At 40.7% G+C, this 21,382-nt stretch overlaps 1 protein-coding gene across 2 annotated transcripts in view; it reads right to left on the bottom strand.

The window, feature by feature from the left end:
- si:dkey-246g23.2 (solute carrier family 66 member 2) overlaps positions 1 to 21,382 on the bottom strand; it is an 81,573-nt gene that overhangs the window by 11,077 nt on the left and 49,114 nt on the right. For both annotated transcript variants that reach the window (XM_049575405.1, XM_049575404.1), the window contains one exon: positions 16,805 to 17,021. In XM_049575405.1, the coding sequence (XP_049431362.1) occupies positions 16,805 to 17,021 (217 nt within the window). The remainder of the gene's footprint in view (positions 1 to 16,804; positions 17,022 to 21,382) is intronic.

The following is a 21,382-nucleotide window of genomic DNA, read 5'->3' as shown; positions in this document are numbered from 1 at the left end:
CACCCCCATACACTGTGTAAGGGCAGGTGTGTCAGTGCAAAGACTCTTACTCATGCCCAAGAATTGGAGAGAGATGTCATCAAAAAAGAGAAAAAACAGGCTTTAAGAACTTCTGCAGTGTTGAAATAGACATACGTTTAAGTTAAACAAACTTAAACAAAGTAAATACGAGATTTTCCAGAGGGTCAGTACTGGTGTTACAGGAAAATCAAAAACCCAACAATGGCTAAACATCTGTGATTCTGTAAATGCAGTGTCGGCAGAGGGACGTACAGTAACTAAAATTACAAGAAAATGGTTTAACATGAAAATGGAAGTAAGAAAGGCACTGTCCAATCCAAGTGCACCATGATGACAACTGTAGAAGGACAGGAGGAGGTGACGGTCTTGCAATAGGACCTAAGAATTCAAGAGACTGCACTGACAGTTGTCCAGTCAGACGCTTTGCTTGACAGCAGTGCCACTCCAGATGCATTAGTTTCTGAAACCCCTGATACAGACAATGATCCACTGCCAGGCACATCGGAGACTCAGGCCCTCGCCAGTAATACATTTACAGACATACCAGTCACTGAAGTTATATTTCGCATGTTCATGTTGGAGATATACTGTATAAACACCAGTCTGTGAGCCATTCAGAAGCTGAACGTATGTAATATTACCCTTAACTGGGATCAGTGAGGCAATAGTTTTTCTTTAATCCACAAATTTAATAATTCAACCATGAGACTTACATTTAAACATATATAATAATCTCGTTTGATTTGATCATATTTATGCGTTTTTTTTTAATGTTCCTAAAATTCGAAATGTACGTTTACTTGCATTGGACAAAAAATTTGAGGACTGCAAAAACAAGATGTTTCTTTCTTATTCTTTTAAGAGGGCTCTCAACCACTTGTAAAAATCTCTTGAGAGAAGAGCAAAAATAAGAAAACAATGCCAAATCCCAGAAATCAATGGGTACTTACAAAATAAGAGCTACCCCTGGATAGGAACAAAAATAAGAGGACATTTGTTCGTATACTGCTTCCTGCATGAGGCAAATTGTGTCCTCTGTTCCTCTCTGCAGCACTCCAACCTTCATTTATTCTCTATCCTCCTCTCAGCCTCTGCCTTTCTCTGCTACCCTCACTGCCTCTGACTAACCTTCCCTCCCCTGCTTCACCCTCCCTCACCCTCCCAAATTCTCCGCTCCCCCCTTTGGCTAATTTCTTTGCTCAAGAGACGGCAAACATCATTAACGAGGATGAGTCATTAACAATGTAATTAAGGAGGGCGGGTCATCTGTACAAAAGCGGTCTCTGCAGCAGTGCAGCAGAATGGAGACAAAATGCCAGTTTGAGGTCGTTCATCTCTGGCAGGAGCGCTCACACATATGCAGTACACACACACATTTCCCACATTTTGCGGACTCTGTTTGTGATGCTAGTCTCATGTAGCCCCATCTGACGGAGATATCATTAATTGTGGGGCTTGCGGCTGAGTTGACAGGTGATGAAAGACACACAGAACAAACAGTTGAACTTAGGCAAGAGTGAGGCTTTGAGTGTCCACTGGGAGAAGGAGTTATTATGCTATTGATTGAGAATATTGACTGAGTGACTACGTCAGTCTCACACACACATGCACGCACACACACATGCATCAACCTGCATGTGTGCCAGCTTGCTTTAACTTGTTAAAAAAACAGAAACACATTTAAATGCAGAGAAACAGAAGATACAAACCACAAAATGGCTCATTTTCTTCACCTTTTTACCAAAGCAAACACACACACACACACACACAGATGCACTCATGCCAACTCATCTCAGCTCAGCCCGGACAAGTCTCTCATTGATTACTACTGACCTGACACCCTCATCTGAGCAAGTGGCAAGAGATGAGAGAGGAAAAGGGTGAGATAGTGAGCCATGTAGAGGTGGAAAGAAAGAGAGGGGACCTGGGAGATGGATGAAGGAGGATGGAGGAAAAAGGAAAATGATGAGAGATGGATGGCAATGTAGCTGCGCAGGGGGGACGATAAATCTAGAAGAGGGGTGAGAAACAGAGCCACCCTGAGACTTGGAGAGTGACAGGACAGGAGAGAGCGATGGAGGAAGCGAGAGGGGGTCTGATTGCACAGTATGATGGCTGCGCCGTATGTGGGCCAGGCAGTAATTGTGCTGTGTATTGAACGAGTGCTGTCAGGCCAGCTATTAGCTCCTCTAAGCGGCTGGAGTGGACAAGTGGAACACCACTGTAGGAAACAGGGCTGAGTGACATTTAGAAAGAGAGACAGAGGCAGTGGAGGGGGAGAGAGAGAATTAAAAGGACGTGAGCGTGGTGTGTGCAATTTAGTGATTTCACGGCCCAAATATTTCCAAAGTTGCTTGATGCATCTTTAAATGTCACTTTGCAAAACAGCATCTTATGGCAGGTCTAAAAATCACTATAAAGCTCATTCAAGCATAAATCAGCAACTCTTAAAATCAATTATACTTGCTGTGTGTTACAGTGTATTGTAGCAGAGGACTTGTTATGCTATATACTGGAGATGTATACACCAGATACCAATGTTAGGAATTCTCATAATCCAGTGGTTTTACTTTTAGATTACAGGCGGGGGTTGTCTGTCTCTATGTGTCAGCCCTGCGATAGTCTGGCGACCTGTCCAGGGTGTACCCTGCCTCTCGCCCGATGTCAGCTGGGATAGGCTCCAGCCCCCCCGCGACCCTCAAGAGGATGAAGCGGTTAGAAGATGAATGAATTACAGGTGGGACGCAAACTAAAGTCTTTAGTGAGAAAAAACAAACTCCACCAATTCAATCTTTATTTTTTGCTATGCGACATTAAAAATGACACTAGATTCTATAATGGCACCAATTTTTGGACATACAGTAAATCATGCTGTAGAATTGTCCAATACTCTTACCGTTCTCAACTTTGTGGACAATCTGGAAGGTTTAAGGTAGGTCCAATCATTAATAATGATAAAACAATAAGCTAATTAACAAGACCAAAAATCAATACATGGCAATCATACTGATCAATTATTTTTTCAAGCAGAACTCTTACACAGCCTAATACTCTTTTTCCATTACCACTTTTGGCCACATCAAGCCATGCTGCACCGATTTGTTTTTCCATCAAAAGTTGCGCCAGATTTGTACCATCAGTAGGTCCAAAAGCTGGGCTGCCTGCTCTCAAGCAGGTAGCTGTGATGTCTCATTGATGGCAGCCAACCCCTGACGACCCCCCTTCTAAAACAAGCCTGTGTGTTGCAAGACTCACTCACCATTATCTGCAGGAGGCCAGAGAGAAAGGTGTTTTTAAAAATCTCTGTGTTCAGCTCTCAGCACTTCATAGCTTCTAACTGAATCTCTGTGGTTTGGAGTTTAGTTTCTCTGCTGTGTCATGTTTTCACTTTAGATATCTGCTTCATTTTACTGTTTCATGTTCGCTACAAGAGGTTGTGTGAAGTTGCTCAATATTTCCTGATTTTGCTGCTTCCAGGTCATGGCAATCTTTAGTGCTATATCGTAGGCAACTGGACTTGCTTGAGTTTCTTGAAGAGATTTCACCTCTCATCCAAGAGGCTTCTTCAGTTCTATAGAATGAGATGGATAAGAGGTGTCTTCAGGAACCTCAAGCAAGTCAAGTTGCCTACAATAGAGCATTTAAATTCACAATAAAAGCTTTTACATAACAAAATAACAGGGGGCTTTTATTGTGAAGAATCTATAGGAAATGAAATGTGTTTATCACTTAATTAGCAGAATTTGTTAGCAGCTTTTCTTCAATAAAAACAAGTCTACCAACTCAGCTGGGAGGAAGAGTAAAGCAGAACCAGCCACAGTGAGCTTTTTGATGAAGAGCTGCAGACAACAGGCTCTTACTGCACCTCTGCAAACAGCTCACCTCCAACAGATAAACTTGTTTTACCTGCCCTGCTGTTTGATGGAAAAACACTTGCAGCAAATAAAGGGGGACTTTTAGCCATGGATCAGCCTCTGCTTTTAAACATTATCACTCAAGACAAGCCGTCATCAGTTAAAGATTCAACTTCAGGCAGGTAGCCCTGCTGTAAAGGAAATGCAAAGCTCTGCAGCCAAACCAAGCAAATTACATGTAAGGAAAATTATTATGCAATACATGAATGAATAAAAGGTTTCTTAACATTAACAAAACATTTACTTTTGCTCTGCATGTTTCTGCATAATATAACGTCAACTTGGCAACTTGTAAACCAAATTTTGCTGTGTCTTTCTGAGTTGTTCCGACTTGAGGGGGCACTCATGTCAATTTTCCCAGCGGGGAACAAATTTTTCCAATTATTCAGACACCACATAAATAGTTTTGTTTGTGTGTGAGTGTCTGTTTGTGTTCACACCAAAAAACTTCCAAATGGATTCACAGACTTGCCCAAAATTTGATGGAGGGACTGCTCATGAGACAAAGGACAGCTGATAAACTGTTGTTGGGGGATGTCTTTTTAGAAAGACACACACACATGCACACACAAACATAATTTTTCCACATCGTGTTTCATAACTCATGAGCCAGTTGTCGCAGAACGGCATCATCAAGTGTTTGTGAGGCTGCTTGAATGTACACGGTCGCAGCTATTGCAGATTCAAGCTTGTTTCTTTGTAATTTCTAAACTACAAGTCAGATAAAAAATCATTTTACCTTTTCAGACATTGCTATATCAGATTCAACAATCGATGAATGAATCCCTCCACATAATGCTGAATTTATCACTAACTTGCATAATTACAAGTTGCATCCTTACAGAATTTACAGTATGCTCTGCAGGCAGGCATTAGTTACACCCATATATCTTCATTTTGTATTCAATTTCCCAAGGTGTCTAAAGTAACTGAATACCTCAACCTGGATAACGGGGATGTCTGTGTAAAATTGTGCATAAGACAACGGGCAGGTTCCATTTTATGCATTGGTGTAGCCATGTACTGTAACACTTCAAACAATAGGGATTAGGAGGTTAACAGGATCTTTGTTCCTGCAGCTGGCTGACTTATTGCAACAGGTATACTTCATTACAACAGGTACTCGATTAGGTCACTCTATTCTATGTCCACTCCACTTTTTTCGACCCCCCTGCAAATTGCCCACTGTCCTCACCTCTCTAACCCCGTCCCTCTGCAGATTTATTTGTAGACCAATCTCTTTATGTATTCATTCCACACACCCTCCACCCCTCTGTCTATTTCTCCATTACTTCTCTCCCTTTTTCAACCTGCTTCTAAATCTTCATCCTCAGCTCTCCTTCCCTTCTCTGCCTCTACTGCTGTCAGCTGCTGTCACGTTATCTTCTTGTCCCAGCCTTCGCTGCTGCCTTTCACCTTGTCCACTGCCCAAGGGACCACTGGATGGATGGATGGATGGATGGATATTGGGATGAAGGAATGAAGAAAAGGGCAAGAGGAAAGAAAGATGGCTGAAAACTTCTTGCAGGCACAGAGCAGACTGCTATCACGTTTCCGCACCCCTGCACATAGCTTTGTGTCTACATATGTTAATTTCATGACTGCAGTTCAGGAACAAGTGTGAAGGTGACTATGTCATTACATAGCTGTCATGCAGCATTTACAGAAACAATGTTGACACTGAAATCAATGGAAAGAACTACATTTCCATTTCAGGCAGAGACACACTTTGTTGCCTTAACAGTAACACTGCCTCTGATATAACTGGGTTTTCGATATGTAGATTTTCTGCATGGCTGGGAACAGTGTGACCAAAAATCTCATTGGACACATTTTCCACTACTTTTTGTGGAGATAAGTAGGCAGATGATCACAAATTAAACCCAGTGCAGGCTTAAGGCTTTAAGTGGGGAATCACACTTTGGATATGAGACTTTAAGAGTCTCCAGAGAGGGTTAGACAGTCCTCGTAATTGCTTGATAATACTAATACACGACTGTATGGACAGAGACACACTGGAGCAGCATGAGATCATGTTTAAAGCCTCAAAGAGCATCAATCGCCTCTTCCATCTCTTTTTCAGTGCGGCCAAGTGCATTGGCATTATATGTGTGTCCACGCTTGCGTATATTTGTATACACATGTGTACGCCCACACGAGTGTGCGTGTGAGGTGATTTAGCAGCGGGGCTGTGGCTCTCCCCGAGGGGGGAAGATAGAGAGACGAAATCAAAGGGCCCAACGAGAGAGAAGCCGAGCTGCTCTTAACCCACTAACTATGAATTATGCATGTTGATCGATCACACACAGGCAAACAACGAAAAGTTCCCAACCCGCCAGAGTGAGATGGATTCTACTTCACCAAATGAAGCAGAGAGGAGGTGAAGAGAAGGAGTATGACATGCAGGTCGCTTGGGGATATTTTAGGTAGTTTTTCAGAGAATGTAACCAAGCCAGAAAAGATGAGATGGCCGGGTGGTGATGGTTATTTCATTACATCTATAATCTTATGTAATCTAAAACAACACTGTATTTGTTGTGACTTTATTTTGTTGGAAAAAAATCACTTGCAAATGGTTATAGAAAACAAAATAAAAGAATATTCCGCACAGCTATTTTATTAAGCAAATAGGAACTTATGATACACCTTGATTTCTGCCAGGAACACTTTAAGCCCTTCATCAGTGATCAAAGATGGGCAAACTCAAGTTGGCAGTCCCTGTCACTTACGGAAATCATACAGGTGACTCAGATCAACACAATGACAAAAACTTCCCATGAAATGTTATAGATAAAAAGGAGGATTTAAACACTGACAAACATTTCCTATAAATTGAGTGGTTAAACTTAATTGCGCAGATGAATAAACATAAGGAATCCTTCATGTTTTTCAGATAAAAGGAATAAGGAAGTGGCCCAGTAAACCCCAGAAGTTTATGGAAATATCTAATAGTGTCTGCACTACATGCTTAGATGGTATAAATACATGCTGAGAAAGAGCTCTGAGCAAAATCTGTGTTACAAATATAAAGAAAGTCACAGTGTCCAGATCCTATTTTTTTGGACTGACATTTTTAAGATTTACTACCGGTACAGTTCAAGACAAGACAAGACTTCAAGACTACAGTGCTTTGGTTTGTACATGTTACTATATGTCACCATCATTTAAGAATGTTGTCTGCATCTTGATCTGGAGCTGCATTTAAAAATACAACCATTAAATATGGAGAGATTCATTCATGGAAAAACAGTGAAAGTGTTCAAAAATACTCATTAATTCCTTGAAAAACTTTTCAACAGAGCAACAAAAAATTGGCACTGTTATTTTTTGCTTCTCATTTTTTCTGCTTCCAAGTCCAAAGTCGACCTTGCTGTAATCCCAGAATAACACAAAGCATCTAAAGTGAATCTGCAGTGCTGCCCAGAGCTCAGGGGTTTTTGTGTGTGATTATTTCACTTGAATTCTCCTTAAGAGCCAGACTATCCAGCTACAGCGACAGGAAATATCCTTTCTGAACTTTTCTTTTACCTCAGCAATTATTTTCTCCTCTACTGCTGTGATAGCTACAAGACCACAGAAGATAAGGTGCTGCAGCCCAATGAGAAGAGGTCAAGGTAGAGGAGCCAAGACGAGTCGGAAAAAATGTCTTTTCACAGTTGTTGAAAGCACCATTGTGCTGCTTTGTGTGTTGGTTTACTTACAAGATAATGGGCTTGGCTGTTGCAAGTGTATTTTGGGGTTTATGATGCTGTGCTAGTTTTGTCCGGAGGTGTAGCTTTGACATTCAACACAAGTTCAGTGCTATTATGAAAAGAATGTACTATTGTATTGGAGGCATTAATTGTATAAATGTGTTTCCAAATGCACTCAAACTTGCATGGTGTCTTACTTCACATTTACATTGATAAATTCATTCACACGGTACAAACCATGAGACTAGACAGAGCAAAAACACCCCAAAATACGCTTCTCTACATCCCTACCATGTACTGTAGAAACAAAAGACACAATCTCTTGTCTTGCCTCAGGACACACAGGACTCTAATTTAACACTGTACCATGGCTTTGATCGTATTAACTACACCCTGGCAAACACTATTATATGTGCTTTGCTTACACACTATACGATGTTAACACGAGATGCATGTACACTCGCATGCCATGCATACACAGACATATCTCACACAGACAGACACGAATTCAGTTCAAGAGCAAACCCCTGAATGTACACTGATTACCTCTGTGACTGTGAGAGGAAAACATGTACTGTTCTTAGTGATGAAAGAGAATGGGTTCATGCAGAAAATCCAGTCAAATACTATTTAAGTGATGAAACTTTTCTGCTGTATATCCACCACACTGTTATCAGCTCCTATAAAGATTTGGCTTCTTTTATATGCACAATAACATGTCAAAAAATATTCAGGATATTCAATGATATGTCACATATAAACACCACCTTTGTTACATTCAAAATAGAGCCGCAAGTAAGAATTTTATTACCTTAAAATGTCTGATCTTTTAAAAAGTATTTAGTTTAGTCTATAACTAGAATTACCGCCCATCTCTGCCAACTAGTCAAGTTAGAGTTACAGTTTACATCCATGTCTGTCCAGACTGATGTAATATATGTAGTGGAGACTTCGAAGGAATTTAATAGAATATATTATTATTATTAGAATATATAATAGTGTATTTTTGGTGAAACATGGATGTGTCACACACATCTTCAACCCAGCAGCATAGAGGATGTATACCATCAACACAGTTTAAAGATGTACACATAATATTAGTGCCATCAATTCAGTATCTGACCAAATGTGAAGTATGTAGAGGCAGGGTGAGGGTTTCTAGCACAACTTCATCTACTTCCAAGGTGCATGTATACAGAGTATAAGATGTATACTGTGTTGTTGAAGTTTCAAAACCAAAAGTGAAATATGGTCAAAATCTCCTCTTTTATTCCTGAGTTATAATGTTGAATAATGCCCAAAGTAAGCATTTTTGCAGAAAACAGTGAAAATGACCTTTTGTATATGAAATGTCATCACTTATTAGACAATTTTGTAAAATTTTGTCATAATTAGTGAATGAATTCTTGAGTTGTGTGAGGACACAGCGACCTTCATCTTTGACGAACAAAATCTAATCAGTTCATCCTTGAGTTCAAGTGCAAAACTTTAAAAAATTCTTTCAAGGCGTTCTTGAGATACTGCGTTCACAATAATGGGACATAGGTACACACACAAGGACATACTTGCGTACGTATAGACAACCAGAAAAATATAATGACTGACAGTCAGAGGCATAAAAAAGTGCCAAAAATAATGAATTTACAATGATGCAAATTAGAGAAAAGTAACTAATCCTCAGACTGAATGTTTTCACAGTTTTGCTGTCAAACATCAAGTATTAAACCATTAATTAAAAAATGCCAGTATTTTTATTTATTTTTTGTCAACCAACTATAGTTTTGTTAATTAACTAAATGTTTCAGTGTTGTCAGCTGTAGCTTAAAGCTACTTTTTTCAACAAACGGCAGCAAAGCACTTGGAACGGTTATTATATTATCAAATATTCTGACACATGCAGACATGTTTCACTTACTGTTGTCCAGGGCTGTACTGTATCAAAACCTGAATTTTCCAAGTCAGCTCCGAGTTGCCAGTTTTGGCAAATATCTTAATTATTTTTCTTATTATTCATTTTGAAAGCAGGATACTCAACATTATGCTTCTTCAAATTTATGATTAAACACCTTCAAAACTAATGACATTACTATCATCCTCTGCTGTACTTAGTATCTGGTGCTTATTAGCAAATGTTCGCATGCTACCATGAGGAACTAAGATGGTGAACAAGGTAATATAACACCAATACAACACTTGATAAACACCAGCATGTTGGCGTAGGGATTTACTCTTTAATTAAATCATCTTCCACATCTAAATGACTGGGTGCATGTACCATATATGCGGCCATGTCCTCACACTGACCTTTCAGACGTGCTTCCTTTTGGGAAACACAAAACTGGTCCATAGGTCACAAAGTGCTAAGAGGTCATTACGGTGTCTGCATCATATCCTCCAGGGCCAGACAGTAAAAGTACTGGCCCTTTGTCCGAGTTGGCCTCGAGGTAATGGCCGCCTCAAGAGAAATGAGAAACCACTATCAGGCTGCCATTGAAGTGACATGGTAATACGACCACCATTAACGTCTCAAGGGTGTTACCCAGAAGTGAGAGCAAGAACAAGCTGCTAGTTGTGAAGGTGCGAGAGAAGAGTGACAAAAGAGTGGAGCTGAATATGCAGCACACACACAACAATGCAACAGGTGTTAATGTGTATGTTTTTTCTTTTCTTTTTGCAGGACTCACTTGAATGCAGGTAGTCAGATGACTCATCACATTCATGACAATAGAGAGTGGTAATTGAATTGAGAGAGACACAGCAGAGGAACTGTGTAAGGAAAGGAAACTAACAGAGATTAGTATCCGCTGAAAAGAAAAGCAGTACTATATTTGTCTGCATACTTCTCAGTCACCAGGACACAGACGGACTGCCACCGCCTGCGTCCCCTCCACTGTCACTGAATGACATTGTGAAAGTTGGCAGGTTTGGTGCAGAGCCGGGAGAGGAGGCAAAATAGATAAAGTTTAATGAGAGGGAAGAGAAAAACAGGCGGACTCCCCAGGCAGCCGAGCAGAGAGCGCTGAGCAATCACTCACGCACAAAAACACATTGTTGTTTATATAAACAAATCTCAGCTTTACCAATCAATTGCAGCTTCCACACGAGTAATGAGAGCTTTTGAATGCCAAGCAGGTGGCAGCATAACTCAAATGCTGTCAGATGAAAACCTGGCATCTCTGTAAAGTCAGTGTTTAATGATCAACTACAAACAGCTTTATGCTTTGACTGAACAGCATGTCATACTCTGAATTTCTGAAACACTATGAGTTAATGGAAATAAGCTAGAGGGCTAAATGTGCAAAATGGTGGATTCATTCAATCACACAGTTACACACAATCACACCTGGAAGCTGCCAAGGACAGGCACAGTCTAGTCTGATACACTGAGCAGCTCCAACAGAGCAGGATTAGGGGGACCTTAGCTGTGATGATGAGGAAGGGATGGTTGCTATGTTTCATTTTTTTAAGACCTGCCAAAACACACAGAGACACAAACTCAACACACCTCTGTTTTATCCCTCTTTCACTTGATGACTTTTGTACCAACCCACATATATGTTAGCTACTAAATGATTTAGTATAATCATAAATAGATTGTAATATGGTTTGCTCGAGGGATCGTTTCCTTGATGAATCAGCAGATGGAGGTAAAGCTCATGGTGCTTTAGCCTCTGAATTCATGCTAAAATCCCACATCTTACTATATCTTACTATATAATGACGAAAACTCTGTGTGTGGGTGTGTCTGTGTGTCTGTTCCACGTTTTTCTCCTCACTGACTTGGTCAATACATGTGAAATTTGGCACAGTGGTAGAGGGTCATGGGAGGATGCAAATGAAGCAATATTACATCAATTAGCCAAAGGGGGGCGCTATAGCAACTGACTGAAATTGCAAACTTTGAATGGGCATATCTCATGCCCTGTATGTCGTAGAGACATGAAACTTTGCACAGCGATGCCTCTCCTCAAGAACCTATAACTTCTGGTTATATAGATTTTCCGCCATTTTGAATTTATTGAAAAACACTTAAAATCGATCTCTTCCTAGGAAGTTTGACCGATCTGCATGAATCTTGTTGAACATAATCTAGGAACCAATATCTAAAGTTCCCTCTTGGCAAAAGTTGGAAAACTTACTAAAACTGAGCTTCTATAAGGCAATGAATATTGCGGAGGGCGTGGCTCATCACATAAAGGTGTATAACATCTCAAGGGTTTCACCGAACACCACGCTACCCTAAGGGGACCCCTTCATTATTGACCCCATCAAACAAAATGGGGGCGCTAGAGAGCTAATTTCTTATCTAGGCCTAACCGCCATATCAAATTTTATTAAACTTGGTAGATATGTAGAACAGGACGCCTTAAGGTAACTGGAGAAATTTAACTCTAATTGGCAACTGGCTGGCGCTATAACAACAGAAAAATGCTTAAAAATGGCTAAAATGCGACCGATTGCTGTGGCTCCCCCTGTGGCCGAATGTTTTTTTTTCTTTCTAATTGTTGGTATGACTAAGTCATGGTATGGTATGCTGTACATAATCACGGAAACTGTCAGTCAGTCATTCTGTCTGTCCCACGTTTTTCTATTCACTGACGTGGTCAATCTGTGTGAAACTGCACAAAGGCATTGAGGATTGGCATAGATAGAAGGTGACAAAGCTACCAATGGGTATGGACTAGTCTAATATGATTGTTCTTTTATCTGTTCATACCACAAACAAAGACCAGAGTTTACTCAGAGACTACTAGGTACTGGTACTTGATACCTTTAAGGTATCGACTGAAACAACCCAGTAACAAGTAGAGTCGAGATGTATTCACTCAAATGATACCTGCATTCAGTACTTTTTGTGGGGTCTGATCCCAAACCCTCCTGATTCCTTGCTGAAAAGCAAAATTTCTGTTGCAGCTATCTCCAGAGCTGCTATCTTCCTGGTGAATGGTCAGCACTGAGCTGTTTGACCGAACTCACACGGACACAGAAAGGGCTCAGCTCTGACGATAAACACTTTAATAACCGTTGGGTAACTTTAGCCGTGTGATGCTAACAGTTAGCCCTATTTATGTGTTCACAGTCCCCCTGCATCAGCTAGACACTATACAGTTTGTGGTGTGGAAAGTCGAGCACAATGTATTTGACAAGAGTTGGCAGTTCAGAATACAGAGATGCCACCTATACGTTTAAAATTATGGCTATACTACACACCTCTCCACTCATATAATGTCTGTAGAATGAAGTACTCTACTGGTATCCATGTCACTTTAAGGGTACTGGTATTGGCACTGGTACTGCAATTTTTTAAATGATACCCAGCCCTAATTAAGACCCATCTTACCATGTGGCCCCAGTGTGGTTGTTTGGTCTACACCAGAGTTTGAATGACAGAGTTTATAACATCTAAACAAACCAAATATATTATGCAAACCAACACAGTTTGTTTGAACCACATCCAGTATCTTAGGTGCGAAAGCCCCGTGAAGTACAGTAAAGACAAGAGGCAACTCTGCAATCTACATTCCCGTAAATATTTCCATTTCTATCACATATGCTTTGTGCTGTTTTTTCTTTACCTCATCAAGCCTTGCCTCTCTCGATTTATAATAGTATCTTTCCATCACCACTCTGTCCCTTACTCCATTTCCCTGGAGTACTTGCATTCATGTGAATGCAGGCGCACACAAATGCATGTGTGCAAAGTGTCAGCAGTGACCACCAGGCAGCATTAATTAGCTGAGCGCAAATGAACTCTCTGCATCTCTGCTTTTCCACAACATGTACCCTTGTGAAGGTGATCATTTGTGGCGAGCTGGAAAAGGTGAGCAGTCCTTGATGAAATGGATCCATACGCTCACTATCACACCTTCGTAATAGGACTCAGGGGGAAACTGACTGCACAACAAGTAACTGCTTCACATGGGATAGCATGAGAGGAAGTGCAGACTACATGCTGCATCATCATATCTGGAAAACAGTTTATTCAAGCTTAACTGCGCAAATGGGAGAATCCTTAAGTATGTGTGACAAGGGTCAAGAGATGTAACATGTTATGCCCACTGAGACAGAAGTGCTGAATGGGCTGGTTCCAACCCTGCAGGGTCATTCGTCCAAGGCCACAGAGATCGATAGTGAGGTCATTCATGTTGGAATTTCAGCATTTTCTAGAAAGAGTCATTTAATATGGTGATGTATATTTAAGCGACTGTGTTGGTTTTTGGTGGTTTACACTAGCTCATCACAGCACTGAGTACGCAGGGACTTTGCCATAGATCCGAGTTTAGGGAAGTGATGTTTCTAACTTATTCATCAATCATCTCAGAGGCTTAATGTAGTGTATTGCGTATTTAATCTTTGCCGTGATATTCCCTCTGAGCTGAATGGGTGCTCACAGGAAGTGCAAGCCCAGATGTACACCCGGAGGACACTTTATGTGAAATGGAGCATATGACTGAGGAAGAAGGTCTTGCCCATTCATACAGTAAATCACCTACACTGCAGCATCTTTAAATACACTACATTTCTTTAAGTTTTCAAAACTAAAGTATATTCAGAGCTTATTTCCTGTGTTTATGGATGCATCTGTGATATGAGACAAAATATTTGTAGTTTTCCTCTGTGTGTGTGTTTCAGCATTCAAGCGAGCGGGACTGTACTGAGTGACAGTTTATCCACAGAAAATACAGAGGGGGGATGTAAAGAAGAACTGTGGATATACAGAAAAGACTGTAGTATGTGGAGAAAACAGGACATGACACTTTTGTTACTTACCTGTGGTGAAAGGACTGTCTCTTAAGAGAAAAACACAAACACCATCTTCATGAATCAAGGCCATTCTCACCTCTTATACTCTTTTCCCAAGTGTACACTATGTCTATGGTTTATTCTTTGCGGAAACAACAAAAAAATGAACACATTCAGCAAACTAAGACAGAACAATGGGTAAATACAAGCTGGAAAAAGAGAAACGGATGAATGAGAAACACATCTGCCAAAGACTATTGTAGCCATTACCAAGACTAAACAGGTACTCCTGTTAAAGTCACAGTCTAAGCACCTAATCTGGGGTGTCAATCACAGCAGCAGGTGTTCCCCAAAACCTGGCTTGTCTGTGTAAACAATGTTGCATGTGACTTTTCAATCTAAAATTAAAAACATTAAAACAGAACACAGTGGTTACTGAAGGCACTGCCGACAGATCTGTACAGACATTCATTGTTGCATTTTTCAGGATGACTTGCCATAATTTATTTGAAAATTTGGTTTATGCTCAAAAACCTGCAAAACTAACACTCATTTCCATTAGCTGCAGCTGTACTTTGTGCAAATATTGGCATGCTAACACACCTATTAAAATGAACTTGCTAACCATTGAACCTGCTAAACATCAGCATGTTACTGTCACTGTGAGCATGTTGGCATGCTGACACCAAAGCTCAAAGCACTGCCAGGGTTAAGTGGGTCAGAAATTTACTTGCCTGAAGTAAATTTTTACTTGCACGTGTACATATTGTTTTATTGTCATGTTTCACACAGGCAAGAGCAAAGCCACAAAGAAGAAGTTTTAGTTGTCATGCAAGCAAGATGCTCTCAACTCTTATGGCAAGACCCTGTTTTATCTGCCTTGCTCATAAACTTGTGGCAAACTGCACAACACATTTTAAGTTTTAACTACATCCTCTAATACCACCCAGCTAAACTCCTATGTCTAGGTAATTAATATGCCAGCTTGCACTTCAGCTATGCATGTGTAACTCTTAACAGAAATGAGACAGAAGCAAGATGGCCCACTCCTTAGCTACTTCCATCATCGTCTCCAGAAAAAACAATGTGTCTTGTTCAAGCAGCAATGCTAAACATTTCCAAGTTTCAGCTTCTCCATTGTGAGGATTTGCTGCTAATCTGTGGGGATTGATGGTAAACTGAGGGTTCAGACTGTTGGTCAGACAAAGGAAGCAATTCAATTACATTATCTTGAGTTGTTGGCAATTGATGTGGCCATTTTTCATGATGTTCTGACATTTAAAACAACTAATGATAACTTCATTAATCGATAAATCATTTGTTGCATTCCTTAAAAACACGTTTTGCCATTTTGCATCTGTGTATGAAAGAATTTTGAGTCAAGAAATGGAAAACAAAACCACTCCCAACCCCAGGGAGAGTTGCTAATTCCTTTTGACATCACAGCAAAATCCTAATTTTAGGACCATCATCATATTCCCCTGGTATGCATGTTAACTTATGTCTGTCTGACTTCTAAACTTCCTAAATATATCTGCTGAAAATAATAGATAATTGACAAAGGCTGTATTCTGGAGAGAAAATTTAAGTATATTTTGCGTTGTCTCTACAGGCTCCCTTTTTTAAGGGATGAGTGACCAGCAAAGAATGTAACTACACCACACACACACACACACACACGCATTTGCACTGATGACAGACAAGAGACATAATGAGGAAATAATGATCATAATTAGTATGGGGTTTTGTGCCATTAGAGGCGTAATTGATCTCGCAGTACTCTACCTGGGAGGCTAATCAGTGTACACATTGACCTTTACACACACTGACATAATCTTAACAAGAAAAAAAATTTAAAATGCAAGCTCAGCCTTTTTTTTGCCCACTACTGCCTCTTTCCATTTAAGGTCACCTTGAATTTAACGTGTATATATTCTTAACCTCGGGAATTATCAAAATGTGACATGTAATCATACAATAAAGAACATTTCTTGTAGGGGATATGTCAATTATTTTAACTGATCGAGAAGTTATGTTACAGTATCATCATCACCTTTCATCTTCAAGTTCAATCAGAGTCACTATGTCACTATTCATTAATGGTAATGCATTCACCCTTGTCAATAAAACAGATAGATAACTGTTGGATAGATGTTTATGATTCAGCCTTTGGGTTTATCTAAACCTTGACTCACTGCTTTTTTTCCCCCTCATTTAGTCTCTAATGATTATAAATGACCTTATTAGCATATTTTGTTCATGAGAATATAAATGACTTGCACTCCCTGGACATTAAGGTTAATGAGAGCACTTTCCATGAGGTATTAGTGAGAACTATTAAAGTTCTGTGGCAGTGTGCCACTGTATGCCATTGCGAATGAGGTGAGTTATGGGCTTCCGCAAAGCTCTGCTTGACCTAAAAGTGTGCCGTACCTCATGCCTTTGGTGGACTGGTTTTGGAAGTTTTGTAGCAGCTGCGGCATCCCCAGCATGGCCTCAAACATCACAGCCAGGGAGCCCAGTGTCTCCACAAACACGGCAGAGTCCAGGAGCAGCAGGGTGACAACGGCACACAGCACGGTGAAGCCGAAGCAAAAGAGCAGGTAGTCCTCAAACGCGCTCCACTTCCAGAAGTAGTGAAAGTCCAAGTCTGAAGAAGGGATAGAAAAAAGCAAACACAGAGAGACAATTGAGCTCATGTTTAATGCTTGTCATCAGTATTAGTTTACATTCTGGGAAAATTTAATTGAATATAAGTGACAGAGAAGAGAGGAAGCAGGAAGGAAAGTGATGACTGGGAAAAAGTGTGGGAGGATTAAAAGGAAAGAAAGTAGACAGAAGAGCCTTGAGAGACGATCGAATAAAGAAGCAGAGCAAGTGAGAAAGTGCATGCGTGTGTGTGTGTGTGTGTGTGTGAGTATATGTAGTGCTGAAGGGTGAAAGGGTTCTTACAGTATGCACGGATGGAAACAAAAGAGCAAGAGTGACAGGCAGAGATTGAAGCAGCGAGGGCGTTATAGCGGGAAAAAGTCGGGAGGAGGAAAGAGCAGGAATAACAGTGTTCCATTAAAGGATGCATAGAAATTCTGCAAAGACAGCACTCCTAAATCAATACTGTGCACATGCATAAGTGAATGGAACAAAGATAAATGAGATACTCGAAAGCTTTTACATTTCTATTACTTTGGTGTAGCCTGGCCTTTGGTGAGGCCAGGCTATATATTCAGAAAGTTTATTACCTTTGGCTTAAAACTGTCTTTCCATTGACAACACTCTATTTATCATGTGTGGCTTTTACAAGTCACTTACAAATACCATGTTGTTCTCTGAAACTGCTATTCAACTTGAATGGAAGAGGAAGCCAGCGCCAGAGTATAAAAGTCAGAGTATGACTTTGAATTTGGCAAACATTAAAGAGTCACAGCTGATCCAACAACCTAAAACAATGTCTCTCATATCGGCTTTAGAATGACTGAGTTGACGGCTCGGAGCCTGGGTCAGGAGCTGCCAAGAAAAGCTCATGATGGGAAACATTAGGCCCTCTACATCTACATTCACCATCAGCCATCTCCTCAATGGACCATAATGTGAGATGATCGACAGTCTCTCATTGCATATGTATGACCATGGAGCTGTAAAAAAACCCAGCTGACATCAGCTAAAGGGGATTGATGGCTAAATAAGAGCACATTAGTTAGGGTGGGGACTCAAGTGTGACGCTTCATCCTGCGCAGCAACCGACTTCAACATGTGCTGCTGTTACCTCTCTCACTGACTGAATAGGCTGCACCTATTTGAGCAAACTGTGTTATACTTACATATGTGTCTCCTTGAAATTCTCTTTAAAGAGAGGTAAATGTTGACAGCAGAGACTAATAAGAAAAACTTCTGTGTGGCAGTTTTAGAGATTGAAAACATTTTCTTTGGTGATAAAATCTGTTGATTACTTTCCTTCTAATAAACAGTTCGATCTATAAAGTGTTAGAAAATGGGGCACCCTGACTTTTTATACATTTATCTTTTCTCTCTTTTTCACCTGTGCACTGCTCTTTTTTTCTCTTTTGTTTCTGTGCTTACTGAATGTAAAAATTTTAGGCACCTTTCATGAAGAATTACCTAAAGGATTATTCAAAATGTTTTTTAATCTTTTGTCTATCAGCTCATCAATAAGGGCTTGGGTTAGTCTTATAAAGTGTGTTGTACACCTGTGCTCAAACTGGTTAATTAAAAATCAATCAAAATCAAATTCTGAAAACCAATTGGAAGAAAAAAAAAAGAAAAAAAAAAGGATTTGGATGCAACACAAGCGAACATCAGCAACTACATCAGTTTGACTACATTTTTTTCCCTATGAATGTCCCACTGGCCACGACGCCCTGTTTCTATTTTATTCCTGACACTTGTGTTGAAAGTGCAGCTATGGACGAAGGACAGATGATTAACAAAGCCGAATTGAAGAGTTATCCAGTGAGATATCTCCTCATTCAACTACAAAAACCTGAATAAGGTTGCAGCTGGTTGGAGAGAGATCGCCAGAGGGCTGAACTTCTCTTTTAAGTATAGTTATATGGGATGCTCAGCAGAGCATACTTGTGAGCTAGTTTTACAAAGTGGAGGTGTTGGTATGATTGGTATCTATACTCCCGATGCTGTGTGTTGGCGGCACGGTAGTACCTCACAGCTCTGTGCGGAGTTTGCATGTTCACTCTGTGTCAGTGTGGGTTTTGTCAGAGTACTCCAGCTTCCTCCCACAGTCCAAAGACATGCAGGTTAATTGGTGACTAAATTGTCCGTAGGTGTGAATGTGGGCGTGAATGGTTGTCTGTTTCTATGTGTCAGCCCTGCGATAATCTGGTGACCTGTCCAGGGTGTAGCCCACCTCTTGCCCAATGTCAGCTGGGATAGGCTCCAGCCCCCGCGTGACCCCCAACAGTATAAGCGGTTATGGAAAATGAATGACAGTATTGTTCTGAATATGAATAGTAAGTAGAAGACAGTTATGTTCACCAGTGTGCTACACTTGGTAATTGATACCAATGTCCCTTAATAAATTGTTTGCTGTCAGTTTGAAACAGTCGGTAACAGTTGTAGCAGTAGTCAGAGAGGAGCTAGCAAGTTCATAGTTTGTCAGAGTTGAACAGGTGTAATAATTTTGGAAAACTATAATGTTACGCCCCTGCCTTTGTTTGTGTGACATAATAGAATTACATATTTAACAGATTAAGTGAGGACAGAAAGCGTCTGCTGTAATGCGAGGCGGCACAATAGCTGGATGCTCGCTTGCTGTTAGGACACAGTGATAAATGTCTGCATCTTTTCTGAAAGTGATATTATTGTCAAATGAACAAACTGATTATTAATTTACAGATCATTAAAAAAAAAAAGAAATAGTAATTTAACCCACTAAAAAAAAAAGTTAATGGTATTCCTAATGCGCACCTGATTAGTGATTAGGAGTTAGGTTATAAATCCTGTCAATTTCCAGAGGTACTTACAGATACAGTAAAAAATCTCATTAACCATCAGGTGGAATAAAAATTCTAAAGTATGTCTACTTTTGAGAACTGTACTGGCCTTCCAATGAGTGAAGGAGACACTGGAGACCCGGTATATTTTTCTGCCTACTTTTTCATTGTAGTCAGTCCCGGCATCGCTCTCTAGAGGAGCGATTTCAGTTTGAAGTGCTGCTCTGCCTGAACAGGGCCGTAGCCATTTATATCATCTCACATACTGTGCAAAGATGGTCACACTAAGTATTCAGTGCACACACACGCCATGTGCATGTACGCAAGACACACACACACACACCAAACGCCAGGCTGGTACATTTCCCATTCCACTCCAGTGAGCTGCATCTTGATGTTGCATCCTGGGACAGACAAAGTGAGACATCTTGCAGCGAGTGCAGCGTGGCATGTTTGTGGCAAACAGCGAACGTGATTAATGGCTTTATTACCGCGAGCCACAAAAGACACCCACAGCTGACAACACACACGTGAGGTGGGAGAGGAGAGCGATACAACACACACGTTTCTCCGCTCTCTCCAGCGAACATGTTACTTGACAAATATCGACTTTCGGGGCATGACATATGTCTGTCCTCACAAACTATGACATTGACAGAAACCAAAGAGCTGGAGACAGAGAACCTGGCACATTTCAACTCTTACTCACAAGTCTCTCTCCACTCTTGGCGCCCCTTTTACTTCAACACAACATCAAACCTGAGTCATTGCAGGCACTGGTGGCTGGCGGAGGGAGACTTGAGAGTCAGGAGGGGCTTAGAGGCTGCCCTTTATCTACAACAAAAACGTCCTTTCATTTCCTTTTGAATGAGGCCAAGGTGGTGAAGTATAAACATGCTGACAGCAGCAACAATAAGACCAGTGGTATTTCAAACCTACTGTCAACTTTTCAGAGTACAAAGCCTCCCGCTGAGCTACTCATATTTTCATCTCTCGATTTTTAATTCAGCTTCCCACTTTCTCTCCCCGTGCTTATCGGCAGCACACACACATCCACAAAAACACTCTTCTCTTGTCCTCTTACCAAGCAATCTAATCTATTTACATACAGAAAGCAACACACCCACTTCCTCTCCTCTTATCCCTGCTCCCTCTCCCTCTCTGTCCCATTTCATCTCCCACTTATACAGCCTTGTATGTTTACCTGCATAATCAAATTGCCTGGAAGAGTATAATGAAGAGAGAAACCTATGCATCATTTATGGAGTCATCGCTTTTATTTGTTCTCCTATATCATGCATCATACCCGGTGTTCTTTACCTGACCAGCTTCCTTCCTTCCTGGCACTGTTTTAATCATCTTCTCTTTCATCCACCTCTCGCTGACAAAAAAAGTGTCTTCACTTCACAAACACACACACACACACACACACACACACACACACAGAACACACACATCTCTTCTGTGGCTGCTGTCCCGTCACACCAGGACAGGACAGGTGGCCTGCCCTTTTCTAAACAGCATCCTCCTGTCTGGTGTGTGTCGA

The sequence above is a fragment of the Epinephelus fuscoguttatus genome, linkage group LG4, assembly GCF_011397635.1.
Source record: "Epinephelus fuscoguttatus linkage group LG4, E.fuscoguttatus.final_Chr_v1".
NCBI classification, from domain to species: domain Eukaryota; kingdom Metazoa; phylum Chordata; class Actinopteri; order Perciformes; family Serranidae; genus Epinephelus; species Epinephelus fuscoguttatus.
Note: the sequence above shows the minus strand (reverse complement) of the source record. Positions and strands in the feature narration are given on the sequence as shown.